Below are 15,682 nucleotides of genomic sequence, written 5' to 3'. Positions count from 1 at the left end.
CGAGTTGTCTGTCTGGATGAGGACAGCCTTGTCCTTGAGAAGTGGTAGGAATGCTCAGAGCGCTAGCGAGATTGCGTTCAGCTCCAACCAATTGATGTGGTATTCTTGCTCCTGTCGAGTCCAGGTGCCGTGGACCGAGAGATCATCCAGGGTGGCTCCCCAGCCCTTGAGCGAGGAGTCTGTGGTGATGGTGGCCTGCGGGGAGGGAAGCCGAAAGGGCTTGCCGTTCGTAGGTTGCAGTCCATGGACCATGAGGTCCGGGTGAGAGATGGAGGAACATTGATCTCTGCGAGCTCCGCTCCCGATTCCATGAGGCCGCGAAGTGCAGCTGAATCCTTCTCATCCTTAGTCTCGTGTTTGGCACGGCTAACAGTACCACCGCCAGTAGACCCAGGAGATGTTGGTGCCACCATGCCAAGGTCACCTCTCTGCTGAGGAAGTGGGCGGTGGCCCTCTCGATGGCTGAGATTATGTCCTCCAATGGGAAAACCCTCTCGGAGCACGTGTCCCAAATGAGTCCCAGGAATATCAGTCTGCTTAGGGTGCAGCTGTGACTTCCTGTGGTTGAGCGAGAAGCCCAGGTCGTGCAGTGTGTTCATAAGGGCATGGGAAGAGTGGCAAACCGCTTCCTGACGAGCTAGTCGTCGAGGTATGGGTATATGCGGAGGCCCTGCGCTCTGAGGAGGGCCGCCAAAGCATTGATGAGTCTGGTAAAGACCCTGAGGGCCGATTTGAGGCCAAATGGAAGGACTTTTTTTTTGGATATGGTAGCCTATGATCCTGAACTGTAGGAAAGAACGATGGGGCTGCCAAATCGGAACGAGTAGGTATGCATCATTCCGATCCAGGGAGCACATCCAGTCTCCCCTGTCCAATGTCTCCACTACAAAAGCTGGCGTAACCATCTTGAATTTTTGCAGGGTTAGGGAGAGGTTGAGGATGGAAAGGTCCAGTGAAATATGAAAGTATGCATCTTTCATGTCCAATGTTGCCATGTAATCCCCCTGTTTCAACGGTGGGATTACTTCTAGCAGGGTTACCAAACAAAACTTTTGAGGTTTGACAACTTTGTTCGCTGGGCACAATTCTAACACAGGGCGCATGGTGTGGTCCTTTTTGTGGACAAGGAGGTACACTGAATAAAAACCCTTGTTTATCTGAAGAATAGAGACGGCTTCAATGGTGTCCTTTCCCAGAAGTGCCTCTACTTCTTGTATTAGGATTCGCAGATGGTCTGGTGTCAGGCATCGTGCTCTGGGCGGTCTGAATTGTGGTGTGGGTGAGGGTATTTGGGGGGTGGGGTCGGGCGAATTCCACACAGTACCAATGGACGACTGTTTTTAGAACACACTGGTCTGATGTAATCCCCTTTCATGCCGAAAGGAAAGATGTTAAGTGCCCCCCGACCGGGGTGACATGGGAGGGGACCTGGATCCGTATGTCATTTCTGACCAGAGGCTGTGGCTCCCCTGGAGTTGGGGCCTCTGCCTTTCCAGCGCCGCTGACCACTAGGTGGATAGTTGGCAGGGGTGCTGGATGCTTGTCCTGAGTTCCAGGTGTTTCCCGTATTGTACATGTTTTGTGCACAACGGGATTGGCCTCGAAAGGACCAGCAGGAACCGCTTCCCCTCTGGGCGGAGGGTTTTTGTGCGATTTGTTGAAGGGACTTAAGAGTCTCATGCTCTTTTTTGGCAGTCTCTAGATCATCGTCGACTGCTTTCCCAAAGTGATTTGACTCCTTGATAGGTTTATTAACAAGAGCTGCTTGGGTCTCCGGCTTAAAGCCTGAGTTTTGGAGCCAAGTGTGCAGCTTGAGCAGGGTGCCCTGAGCTAGGGATCTTCCTGCCATCTCTGCAGTATCCAGAGTGATTTTTAGTACATTTTGATTGACCTGCCTGCCCTCGGCCACGATGGCGAGTAATTTGGTTCTTGCGGATTCAGGCACCTCCTGGAGACCTTCTTGTATAAAAGGTTCCACTGTGCATCGGCATGACTGGCAAGCAACCTAGTGTTTGCTATGCACGTGGTAAAAGCAGCTGCAGGGTAATTCTCTTACCCAAGGCATACAATCTTTTTGACTCCTTATATGAAGGAGCCTCTCCCGTAGCAAGGGGTACTCCCACCTGTTTCCAGGTGGTGGTAACCACTAGGGACTCGGGGGTGGCATGGCCTTTAATATATGTAGGGTCAGTAGGCGATGGCTGAAGTAATTTCTCCACCCTTGGATTTATTGCCCTAGTCTGGGCTGGTGTGACCAGGGATGGAGCCAATTTCTTTTTAATGGAATTCAGGAGAGGTATGGCTTGGCTAGAGGGTGGGGGGGGTTTCTTTAAGAATATCCTTCACGAAATCTTGTTCAGGTAGAGCCTCCAGGGTGGCCATTTTAAAATAATCTGGCACCTTTCTAAGGATGGCATTGAATGCCATCTAATCGTCTACTGGGGAAGCCTGGCTGGCCAGAGTGGAGGGAGGGGAATCCAAACATTCCGTCTCAACCTGGTGAGTGTCTTCCCAGCCTTCCGTGGGATCTGCCTGGTCATCCCACAGTGTTGTCTTGTAAGAAGGTAGTATCCTCTTCCTCATAAATGTCCTAGTAAGTGTCCATCTGGATCTCATCTTCTTGGTGGATAGAAGTGAAATGTTCTTGAGAAGGTCCAAAATTTCTAGGAAATTTAAAAACAGGCACAAAGGGATGGTCCTCCCGAGGTCTCTTGGGGGTAGGTTGCTCTGAAAGTGGAACAAACTTTCGCAAACGGTCCATGCACCCTTCACATTTTTCTTTAGTCCATTTAGATCATGGGTGCACAACATACGGCCCGCGGGCCAGTTGCAGCCTGCCATGCCGTTTTGTCTGGCCCGCCAGCAACAAAGACTTTCCTAATGGAGGGCGGCCCGCAAGCAGCATCGGCCACCTTCCATTAGGAAAAGTCTTTGTTGTCTTCCGGGCCGGACAAAAAACTGGCCCTCATTGGCTCAGGGCACACGAACCACGTAGCTCCTACGAGCCACGTAGTGCGTGTGTGCTGCACCAATGGAGGGCCAGCACTACGGCTTTTCAGCCTTGCCACGCCAGCGTTCCAGCTAGCCTGCCTTCCAGCACGTCGTCCTGGGGTGGGGTGTGTGTTTGTGTGTGTGACCTTTGTGCTGCTTGTATGTTGAGATTCTGGGAGAAGGGGGGCGTCGGGTCTGCCTGAATGTTTGTTGTGTGAAAGTGCATGTTGGCATGCGGGTGTGGGGTGTGTGTCTGGTCTGCCTGAATGTTTGTTTTTGTGTGCAAGTGCAGTGTATGTTGAGATGCCAGGGTGGGGGGGTTCAGGTCTGTATGGATTCATGGTGTATGCTTGTGAGTTTGTATGGTGAGTTGGAGGTGGGGGTCTGTATGGGTGCATGGTGTATGTTTTTGGGTTTGTGTGCCGAGTTGGGGGAGGGGCTTTGGGTCTGTATGGGTGCATACTGTATTGGTGTATGCTTGTGAGTTTGTGTGCTGAGTTGGGGGTGGGGGTTTGGGGTCTGTATGAGTATGTATGCATGGTGCATGCTTGGGGGCATAGTCTTTGGTTGGGGTTGGGGGCCATAGGGCATAGTGTTTGCTTCAGGGGTGGGTGTCTTGGGGCATAGCGTTTGCTTCAGGGTGGGTGTCTTGGGACATAGTGTTTGCTTGAGGGGTGGGTGTCTTGGAGCATAGTGTTTGCTTGAGGGGTGGGTGTCTTGGAGCATAGTGTTTGGATGAGGGGTGGGTGTCTTGGGGCATAGTATTTGCTAGAGGGGTGGGTGTCTTGGGGCATAGTGTTTGCTAGAGGGGTGGGTGTCTTGGGGCATAGTGTTTGCTAGAGGGGTGGGTGTCTTGGGGCATAGTGTTTGCATGAGGGGTGGGTGTCTTGGGGCATAGTGTTTGCATGAGGGGTGGGTGTCTTGGGGCATAGTGTTTGCATGAGGGGTGGGTGTCTTGGGGCATAGTGTTTGCATGAGGGGTGGGTGTCTTGGGGCATAGTGTTTGCATGAGGGGTGGGTGTCTTGGGGCATAGTGTTTGCATGAGGGGTGGGTGTCTTGGGGCATAGTACTTGCTTGAGGGGTGGGTGTCTAGGGGCATAGTGTTTGCTTGAGGGGTGTGGACTAAGGGGCATAGTGTCACACTCAAAGAGTGAACCCAAAAATAAAGCTAAAACAGGCACAGTTAGGAGATGCACATCCTTTGATTTTTGTGGAAACCTGACTCAACGAAGGCCATACTTCTTTTGGGAAATCCAAACAGCAAAGTATAGCAGTCCAAAATAATTGAATGTCCAATCAAGTGTCAATAAGATATATATAATTTAATTAAAAAGACGATATGCAATAACTAAATAGAAATAAATAACAATGCAAAATGTGTAGTACAAAATGTAAGTTTGAAATACAAATAAAAATCATTACACCTCAAAAACGTATTCTTTTTCCATGTGTTTAATAAAAATTGGGGGTTGAAAAAGCATCCTGCCACGCCACGCCCCACATCCCCACCCACATTTACTATTCGGCCCACTATAGCCATCATGTAAGGTACTTTCGGCCCTTTGTCAAAATCAATTGTGCACCCCTGATTTAGATGAACCAGAAAGGTCCAAGCATGGAACATTTTCATTTTCCTCCCTATGGCGCCCAAATTTGTTTCCAATAGAGCTAGCCAAAGGCTCCTGACTCTCCTCATAATACCCTTGAGCATCGGGGTGTTGTGGAATGTCTTTCGACGGGTCCACGGCCCGCTCTTTGTGCTTCGTTTTGTCTTTAGCCTTCAGCCCCACTGCCAAAGCTATCCTAGCCATGCTTTCGGCGATATTCGGCAAAGTGGGGGGTGCCATATGACTGGAAGGCCTAGCAGTATATTTTTCCCCTACCGGGGCCTTAGAGGGCGTCAGAGCGTCAGCCGAGCACGCTTCGACGGCCGAATGTGGTTTGGAGGTAGAGCCCTTTTTTGAAGGCCCAGTCGCAAGACGCTGCTGCAGATGCGGGGAAGGCTGTTGATCTTCAAGTTCAGAGCATTCTTTCGAAATTTTCGGCGGTCCTGTTGGCGCTTTCGCCAGTTTCGGCGGTACCGTCGAAACCGGGTTTGGGGTTGTGCTTTTAGTGCGGCGATCTTGTACGCCATTGTCACCAGGTGTTTTCCCCATAGCGTGACTTGCATCAGGCCTAGCGGGACGGGCGTGGCAGACCTAGAAGTGTCCATCGTGAGGTCGATGGCATCCGACACAGATGCCTGTCATCACTAGTACCCCCATCACTTTCGGCCGGTGCAGTGGTGGGGGAAAAAGATCCATCCCGCGACATGCCATAGGCGGCCCACTGCTTAACGCGGCGCTCCTTAAGCGTTTTAGGTTGAAGGAGTCTACAGGCCGGGCACCGTGCTTCGTCGTGGTTAAGGGGTAGACAATTATTGCACTTATCATGTTCGTCCTTCCAAGGGTATCTGGCTCTGCAAGAGGGGCAAAAACTAAATGGTGTCCTTTCCATAGCGAAAGGTAATAAATGCGATCACCAGACCTAGAGGGCAAAGATGGGGAAAAGAGGAGACACATAGCTAAAAGGATATGACCACCCCGACCCCACTCTCCCTACTGTGTAGGCCAGCCAGAGGGCTTGGCCACGTGGACAGCTCAGCCGCTGAGTTAAGCCGTGGAAGTCCCCCGTTGTCTTCGGCGTACCACAGGAAGCACCGTCGAAGTTACTATCAGGGGATAATCGACAAAGTTGATAGACAAGGATATAACAATGTCTCTTATATAAGAGCTACGCAAACGGGCAACCAGTTATTTGGGCGGAAAAAAACAATCTGAGGGACCTCGGCGCGTGAGGGATTTTGGGTACACTACACGTCACGATAGGGATAGTGGTGCAGACAAGCCTATGCAGACATCCCCTTTCGGTCCCCGAAAGACAAGATGCAATACTCTGCAGTTAGCACTGGATGTCGGACCAAATGCACAGCATGTGATTCTAAGCAGATTAACAAGCATCAGAATGGAAAATATCTTTAAGGCACCTAACTAGCAGATTCCTGGTGTTGGACCACCTGGATGGTGAGGAGTTCATTTACCTGGTCCCGACTTTGCTCGACACTATTTTAATAGGACTATTCCATAGGGCCAGATCTCGTATACATAGCACAATGATTACCCCTTGGGGGACAGGATTGAAACCTAAGAGGAAAGCACAGTTCTGCCAGCGCTAGTACATCATAAACAAAACATGTTTGTTCTACTTTTCAGGAACAGGATATATCGATAATGTGGTCTATACAGAGACAAACAGCAAAGGTTGCATGACCTACAGATTATTAAGGAACAGTTGAAAAAAAGTGAGTATGGGCTTCCTAATGGTATATGGACAGGCTCAGTAAGTCGGATGAAGACAACAATCCTGTTCTCAAATACTGACGCTGCAGAAGCCTCACTTTTTGGCTTAGCCATACGGGTGCGGATGGTGGTGGCCGCTCTTTTGTAAGAAGGGTTCATTTACAATTCTTTTGAGTTCATGAATATTGGTATTTTCTGCAGTCAGCAGAGAACATGTATATTGTGTTTTGAGGCCATCAGACGGGCAGGGAGTTGTACAAGGGTGAGAAATTGGTTATTATGAATAGGAGGCATTCCAGTCTCATCTTCTTTCTCCTTCCTCCACTTCACCTTGCATATTTACCATCAAGTCTGGGTTCAGTTATGGGACTATAAACCACAATGTCAATTTCAGAGGTTAATAAAAATGAAAGAAATTAAGTTGTGTAATTTGATTTTCTAAACTCAAGTTAAAAAGGGCTTACGTTTGAAGTTCAATTAAAATTCACAGTAATGCAGCCTGTATTTGGCTTCAATTAAAATATATTGGGGGGAGTTTAAACATAGTAACATTTTACACATTAAATACAGTTTAGGAGTCCACATAAATGAGACATTTTCAACTCTATTGATGCAAACCATGTCAAAGAATATTCTTCAAATTATGCATTTTGCAATCAGAATTGTTTCAATCTTTTACAGGAGTTTCCATTTATCAATTGTGTAAAAATCAACAATTTCTTCTAACTTACCAATTCCATAAAGCATTAATTGGAACATCCCAGAATGTAGATCCACAAAAATATGTAGACATTCTGAGCGACCACACGGTTCCAGGATTGGAATAACTAGAGTTGGGAGAGCAGTCTCTACAAAAGCTACAAAAACAAAAAAAAAAGTAATCCTGGTTAACGGAAAGCAAAAATCAATTCAATAACTTTCAATATATGACATGGCACACAAATATATTACATAAAATGAAGGTGCAAGAGGGACGAAAACAATATGTAGTTGAAGTAAAGAAGTCCATTGCTAGTAATGAGAGTCTAGTTCATTTTAGGTTGAAATAGAAATCTTCCAGAGATTGGAAAGCAAACGCCTTAGACTATGAAAAATGATGTTACTCACCGTAGTGAGTGCTTAGTCCCCCTTTCCTCCATTCTGCATGGGCGTCCGTTCCAAGGGACGGGAGACAACCTTTTTCACCAGAAAAAACCTTCTTCCCCTTTAAAATTTAGAGGCGAGCGGGGGTGCGACCCTGGGAGCATGCGCTGCCCTGACTCCGCTCTCCGGCGCCACACCAAAGTCCCCCTAGACGCGTCGACAATATATTAACATTGCCTAATGACACCAGTTTTATTAGGGGGGAGGATGGTGGGATGTATGGAGGAAAGGGGTCTATGGACTAAGAGTATGTTAGTCACCTCGATGAGTAACTATTCATTACTGTTACGTCCCATCCCCTTTCCTCCATACTGCATGAGCAATTACAACTGAATGTAGCCCTAGGGTGGAGAGGAGAATCTCCTTAAGCAAATAGGTTTCTTAGAACCGCCTGTCCGAAAGCCACATCTGATCTAGAGCCAGCGTCCAAACAGTAGTGCTTGCAGAAAGCCGAAGGTGTGGCCCAGGTGGCCAATCTGCTTATGACCTGCCATGGGACCTGCTGTTGGAATGCAACGCCTCATAGGCCTCCCTGATGGCCGAGACCATCCACCATGCTATAGAGGCCTTGGATGCCCGATACCCGGGCTTTGACCCATCAAAGGTGACCAACGATGCATCCAACTTGTGGAAGCCCTTGGTCCTGACAAGTAGAATTTCACAGCATGTCTGACATCCAGACAGTGCTCGTCCTTAGGCTCGGCAAAGAACATAGGTAGGACTATTTCCTTGTTTAGATGGAAAGCGGAGGGTACCTTTGGTAGGACCGCTGGGGGTGTGCGCAGGACTACCTTATCCTTGTGAAAAGTAGTATATGGCTTTGAAGCCACCAGAGCCTGGATCTTGCTGACTCTGCAAGCCGAAGTGAGGCCCACTAGCACTGTGCTAGGTATTTGGAAGCGCTTAAGCTTGTATATTTAAACAAGATCCTTCCTCAAACAAACAGAACAGGCTGCAGCATCCGGGGGAACAAGTAGGCACCTCTAACCCACTTAACAATACAAGGAAAACAGTGAATGTTCCACAATCGGATGCGCTGCCAGCTAATATACGTTATGCATCTATAGCATTAAACATCCTCATAATCAGTCCAACTACAAAGTATATTTTGATTGAAATGTGGATAGATTTTGGCGTTTTTTAATTGTATTCATAGTCCATGATCAAACACCAGATTTGTATGCCCAGATGAGTCGTATGCCAACACGTGTTTCGACCTCCACAGGTCTTTTTCAAGGCAAAACTCTGCTCCACAAAAGTAATGTCCAACATTTCAGTACACATGTGTCACCAAATAGCAACAGGGTCAGACAATACAGGAAAAACATGTCAACAGCACAGAAAGAAATAAAAGTAAGAATGGGAAACTTCAAACTGGAATATACAATGGTAGATCATCTGATGTACTATCAAAAGTGTCATCTAAATGTTGCATTTGCATTGCCATAGCTCATGCAGTGAATTCATGTGTGCCATCAATGCAGTCAATGGTGTCGAGTGCTAATTTATGTTGAATGGCGGTATACAGTGATTTGATATCATAGGTTGCTAGCATGCGACATCCACACCATTTTATGGAGGATAAGATCTGTAAGGTATGGGTAGTATCTCGTAAATAGGCAGGCAATGTGGGAACCAAACCTTTTATGGCGGTATCAATATATTGTGAAAGACCTTCTGTGGCCCATCCCAAACCGAGTGACTTTCTTTATTGTAATAACGAACGTGCTTTCTGCTACACGTAAATCGCTCGGCATTTTACATTTAAATCTTACGTGGTCCTATTTACAATTTTGAACTGTCACGTGACCGACATGGGTCTCGTGACCATGTGTCACGCAATTCTAAGGCGCTTTTCTTCTTTTTTCCCGTTGGTTCCTTGAATACGGAACATGGGCACGACCGCGTTTGAATCTACTATGAGACGGATGGGTGCGGCAACAGTTTAATCATGCAAATCCAGTTGTGTATTCTTTGGGACATATGCAGATTCATGTGCATTTGTATTCCGCTTCACACAAATATGTACGTTTCTCCTTATTAGGTAATGCCATTCAAGGCAGGCTGCAGCACAGAATGACAAATGCACCAGGTTTGTTCTAATGATTCAACAGTGCAGGTAACACTTGTGGTCTCACTATTGGGATTCTACTCCACCAAGAGTTTTGAGACAATGTTTCAAATTAACCTATCATATGCATTGACTAGGTTTTTCCTTTTAAATATAGGACACCGACTCGATTGAAATGACATCTTTGCGCACAATTATAAGTGGATATTCACCAGTAAGACACTTCATCTGGTAATTGCTGAATTGATACTTGGAGACATAGCATGATTATTGTGGATATGGAATCTTTATTTGCGCAGTGGTCTCGAGATGACTGTATTCAACACACCTTTAGTTGGCTATATATATATACACATTGGCTCTACGGGTACGGTGAAGAGGTGCTTTAGCTGGTGACACTGGGCTCCAGGCGGTGGCACGCATGAATTCACTGCATGAGCTATGGCAATGCAAATGCAACATTTAGATGACACTTTGATAGTACATCAGATGATCTACCATTGTATATTCCAGTTTGAAGTTTCCCATTCTTACTTTTATTTCTTTCTATGTGCTGTTGATGACATGTTGCTGTGTTGACCTATATGACATCATGACTTGGTAATGTATATTTTACTGTATGGTTTGAGGTTTTTCCTGTATTGTCTGACCCTGTTGCAATTTGTTGACACACGTGTACTGAAATGTTGGACATTACTTTTGTGGAGCAGAGTTTTGCCTTGAAAAAGGCATGTAGAGGTCGAAACATGTGTTGGCATACGCCTGTCATCTGGGCATACAAATCTGGTGTTTGATCATGGACTATGAATACAATTAAAAACTCCAAAATCTATCTACGATTCAATCAAAATATACTTTGTAGTTGGACTGATTATGAGGATGTTTAATGCTATAGATGCATAACGTGTGTTAGCTGGCAGCGCATCAGATTGTGGAACATTCACTGTTTTCCCACTAGCAGAGCTGTCTTAATGGTGACCAGCCTGATGTCCGTGGACGCCATTGGCTCGAAGGGCATGTGCGCCAAGGCGGCCAACACTATTTTGAGGTCAAACACGGGGTGTGGTTTCTTGATGGGCAGGTAAAGTCTGGTGGGGCCTGTCAGATGCCTCTTGACTATCAGGTTGGAACAGAAGACCTCCTCCTCAGAGTTTCTGTAGGCCCCTATGACTGCCAAATATGTGTGGGATGTGTCCACCTGCAAGCCTGAGTGTGCAAGGTGAGCTGAGAAGGAGAGCACATCGTCCAGCTTGCATGTAAGGGGGGTTGATCTCCTTAGTCTGCCCAGTGACACAACCTAGTCCACTTACTCTTGTACTGGCTCCTGGTAGCGTTGCTCCCCGCACCCTGAATGATCTCTAGGTTAGCCTGAGAGAGGCTAAGGTGCCTTAACGTGACCTGCTCAGGAACCATGCTACAAGGGCTACTTTCTGTGATGCGGGGTGGATGACCCCTGCCCTCCTGTTTCGCCAGAAAATGTGCTGAGCCCATCGTAAGGTGAATGGGTGGCCGGTCCGAGAGGCTGGGCAGCTCCGAGAACCATGGTCTTGCCAGCCACGATGGAGCTATTAGAATGATGCTCTGGTGACAAGAATCCTTTATTTTGCAGATTACCCTGTGGACCAGTGGTGTGGGCGGGAAGGCATATGCAGTCATGCCGTTCCACTGTATCTGAAATGTGTCGCCCAGGGAGCCGGGTCCCTGCTCCTGCCAGGACGTGAACTGCTGACAATTCTTGTTGTCTCATGAGGCAAAAAGATCCACCTGCGGATGCCTCATCTGCTGAAGATCTCCTGCAGCACCTGGTCGTTCAATTGCCACTCGTAATTGTCCACTCCGAGCCTGTTGAGTCTTTCCTCCTCCAAGTTGGACGGCTGTGAGGTAGATGTTCTCCAGAGTCCCTTCCCACATGCCGACGGCTAGTCTGCACAGTGGAGGGGATCTGGTACCCCCCCCTTGCTGGTCAACATAGTACATGCTGGTGGAGTTGTCTGTCTGGATGAAAACAACCTTGCCCCCAATGACCGGAAGCAAGGCTCTGAGTGCTAGCCAAATGGCCTTCAGTTCCAGCCAGTTGATATGAGACTCCTGCTCCAGCCGGGTCCAGACTCCATGGACACTGTGGGCTGTCCAGAGTGGCAACCCAGCCCTCGAGAGAGGACTCTGTAGATGGTGACCTGCGGGGCCGGCTGCCGGAGGGCTTGCCCGTCCACAGGTTGCAGTCCCTGGACCACCATGTGTGGTACGAGTGGAGAGAAAAAGGAATGCTGGCCAGCTCCACTTGGGAGCCCCACTCCCGATTCCATTAGGCTGCGAAGTGCAGCTGTAATCTCCACATCCTGGTCTCGTGTGGGGAACTGCCAGCAGGCCCGCCGCCATGAGTCACAATAAGTGATGGTACCACCAGGCCGATGTCACCTCTCGGGTGAGGAAGTGAGCCACGGCCGTGATCTTGTCCTCCGAGGGGAAAGCTCTCTCAGAGCACGTGTCCCAGATGAGCCCCAGGAAGGTCAGTCTCTGCGTGGGTTGCAGCTGAGACTTCCTGAGGTTAAGCGAAAATACCAGGTTGTAGAGTGCGCTCATAAGAAAGGAGGAAGTGAGGTTCACCACCCCCGGAGATGTCGTCCTGACGAGCCAGTTGTTGAGGTACAGGTAGATGTGGTAGCTCTGGGGCCCGAGGAGGGGCGCCACTGCATTCATTAGTCTGGTAAACACCCTGGGAGCTGAGTTGAGGCGGAAGGGTAGCACCTTGTATTGGAAATGGCAGTCCATAATCCCTAGTCCCTAGGCAGGGACGATGCGGCTGCCAAATCGGGATGTGTAGATACACGTCCTTTAGATCCAGGGAGCACATCCAGTCTCCCCTGCACAATGTCTACGCTAGGAGTGCTGGCGTAACCATCTTGAATATTTGAAGAGGGAGCGAGAGGTTGAGGCTGAAAAGGTCCAACACAACTCTAAGGCCAGCCTGTTTCTTCTTCTGTATGGTGAAAATCAAGGAATAGAATCCCAATCCTCGCTGGGAGGCTGAGACTTCTTCCACTGCCTGGCTCTCAACAAGCGACCACATCTCCGCCAACAGAGTTGCTGTCCCAATCTGTGGGAGTGCAGGGGAGGAGGGAGGAGAGGAAGGGATCGGTAGGCAGTACCCCGTGGATACTACCAAGAGGATCCAGAGGTCCCCAAAATACTGACGCCAGAACTGTGCATGTAGGGCAAGTCTGCCCCCCACCGGAGACACGTGGACTCGAAGGGGCGCGTCATGCCTTCTTTCCCTCGGAGGCTGTTGCTGAGGAGGGGTACTGGAAAAAGCCCTTACTCACCCCCCTTACCTCTCCTTTTTGTTGTTTGCGCCGGTGTTGACTCTGCAAACGGTCAGGCTGCCTGGACCACCTTTCCTGGAAGCCGCGGAACCCGCCAAACGTCTGCCCCTAGTCAGAGCGTTGATGTGACTGGGTGTACGCCTTGGGCATGGCCTTCGTAAGGATAAAGACGTTGTAGTTTGCAAACTATTTTTCTTTTTATCTAGCCCCTCATCAGTGGTGGAGTGAAAGAGGTCGCCACCCTCGAACGGAAGGTCCAATATGCGTTCCTGGACGTCCGGATTGAATTTAGTAGCCCGGAGCCAGGCTGTCCTTCTCAAGTCCATGGCAATGCATATGGCCCGGACAGAGGTGTCAATGTGGGCCAAGGTGGACTCCATGATGTCTTGAGCCACCATTTTTGCCTCTGCCAGTCCCGCCTTGAAACGTGACTGGCTATGCACCGGAAGTTCTGGACGAACGTCAGCTATTTCCCACCAAAGCCTCTGGTTAACGGCTGCCAGCATGGTATCCGCTTTGGCTTGCAAAGATGCAGCAAAGCGTTGGAATAAAGCTTCTTCCTGTACGCCTCGAAGATCTTATCCTACTTGACTAGCAGCACTGAGGACGAGATGGCCGAGGGTGACTGAGGCTTTGAGTAGAGTGACGCTGCAGCAATCACTGAAGAGTGTGGTTGAGGGTGGCACGACAGCAAGAATGTATTCCCATCCATTTGCCTGTACCTGGATTTCAGCCGTTGATTGACCGGCTGGACCAAGAGGGGGTTGAGCCATGACTTTTTAGACATGGCAACAATGTCCTTCTGCATAGGGTTCTCCGTCGTAGCCGAGGGGTGTAGAGTCAGGAACTCGGCGAACAGCCCTGCCTCTGGTTGTTCGACTTCGGGTTGAGGAAGGCCTAGGTACTCAGCCAGACCTGCAAGTCATTTGTGGAAGGCTTTGGCCGATGATGGTGTGTCAGGGTCTTCTTCCGCATCCTTATCCACCTGAGCGTCCGGCTGGTCTGGCGCGGGTGGAGGAGTGTTGGGTGTTGAGGAATGTGGTGTGGAGACCAGCGACGGAGTATACAGCGGAGGCTGGTACGGAACTACCTGAACTGTGGGAGGCAGGGGAGCCAGAATCAAAGGAGCCGGCGTGGGCAGCAGTGGCTGCAGAGGGGCCTGCAGCACTGTAGCCATAGGAGGAATGACTACGGGCGCGGGCGACGGGGCCTGAGAGAACATGTCCTTGATAGCATCACTGAGGATGGCAACCATCTGAGGAGATTTCATGAGGGTGAGGAACTTTTCAAAGAACCTGTACTCACAGGCCAGTGGGGTGGCAGGTTATATTGACAGGATCACGGGCGGCTGCTGAAGCCGATGCGTATACTGTCTCGGTTGCAGAGGGAACCTGCCCTGCGCTGCCGATGGATAAGCTGTAGGCCATGTACCTGGTTGACCCCAGTCCTACCTTGTTGTGCTTTCACCCACCTGTGCTGTTCCTTCGGGGAGTTATCGGAAGAGCGGCTCTCTTGTTTGGCGCGTCGGCCATCTTGTCGAGCTGCATGCCACGTGCAGAAGTCGTGGTGCTTGACACCCTGGCCCCAGCCTCCTCCAGGACTCTTGACAGTGCAGCATGAGGCCTGCCCTGCACCTCAGGCTGAGATCTGGTATGTGTGTCGCCCTTGGCAAATTCACTGGTAGTGGTGTGTGCAGGCGTCCCCTCGGTCATAATGCCGGTACAAGGGCCTAGCCCCTCGGGTGTACATCCGGTTTAAGAACCTTCCGGTCCCTCAGCACCATTTTCGGGAGTCTACAGACCCCTCGGCCTGGCAGTCGGTAGCTGAATTAGGTTTGGTACTTGTATGAGAACCTGAGAGGTTTCTCCCACTCGGGTACTTCCTTGGAAAGGTGTCGCCCTTGCGGAGTGCGTTGGAAAAGAGCTGCCCTACCTTGGGCCTTGATCGATGTTTGACGAAGTTCCCCTTCACCTAGCCAGTCTATTCGTCAGAGCATGTGAAGATAGTGTCACGTGGTCCAACCTTCCCATAAGTGGTCAGGGCAAAGGCAGCGGAGGCAAAGAGCGTGTGGATCTGATGTAGGGAAGAGACCCTTGCAGGCTGGACACCTGCTAAAGCCTAATGTAGTCAACATGCGCCGAGGAGGAGCGGGGCGCCAGAGGACCGAGTATCAGATTGATAAAAGAAGATAAAAAGACAGAAGAAAGCACGCATGTTATTACGTGGCCAAAGGTAAACCCAGGAGCGCTGGTGAAATCAGTCCATTCCTGTCGACGCAGAAAAAGGGACTGAGGTGTGGCGTGGGAGGTCAGAGTCAGGGCAGCGCATGTCCCAGGGGCGCACCCCTGCGCGCCTCTAAATTTAAAGGGGAAGAAGGTTTTTTATGGGGGAAAAAGTAAAAGGTTCCGTCACCCGTCCCCTAGAAAGGGATGCCCATGCAGTATGGAGGAAAGGGGACAGGACGTAAGAATGTGTTCCAGGAGCACTACAGTGCACATTATTCTTCAAAGAATGTTACGCAATAGAATTATACAATTCAACATGTTGAGCTGGGGATAGTGGAAATGGTTAACATAGGTAGTAATGTATAAGATTGAGATACAGGAACTAAAAGTAATTGACAGTAGAATAGTATGACTTCAAATACAATAAGAAATTCCGATACATTTATTGGCATATTCTATATCAAGACCCGAGGTGAGCATTATGCTTCAACTTCCTTTATTCTACTCATCACAGCAGATTTAAATCTTCATATTTAACTTTTTTCTTTTAACATCAAAAACCCATTACAAAAAGGCTGAACTACATCTCC

The 15,682-nt window shown here is 49.1% G+C and overlaps 1 protein-coding gene across 2 annotated transcripts in view; it reads right to left on the bottom strand.

Moving 5' to 3' along the window:
• MED14 (mediator complex subunit 14) overlaps positions 1-15,682 on the bottom strand; it is a 1,766,813-nt gene that overhangs the window by 1,160,111 nt on the left and 591,020 nt on the right. For both annotated transcript variants that reach the window (XM_069636537.1, XM_069636538.1), the window contains exon 11: positions 7,062-7,187. In XM_069636537.1, coding sequence (XP_069492638.1) covers positions 7,062-7,187 — 126 coding nt within the window. The remainder of the gene's footprint in view (positions 1-7,061; positions 7,188-15,682) is intronic.

This window comes from Ambystoma mexicanum, chromosome 7p (assembly GCF_040938575.1).
Source record: "Ambystoma mexicanum isolate Mex_15411 chromosome 7p, UKY_AmexF1_1, whole genome shotgun sequence".
Lineage (NCBI taxonomy): Eukaryota > Metazoa > Chordata > Amphibia > Caudata > Ambystomatidae > Ambystoma > Ambystoma mexicanum.
This window is presented reverse-complemented; position numbering and strand designations above follow the sequence as displayed.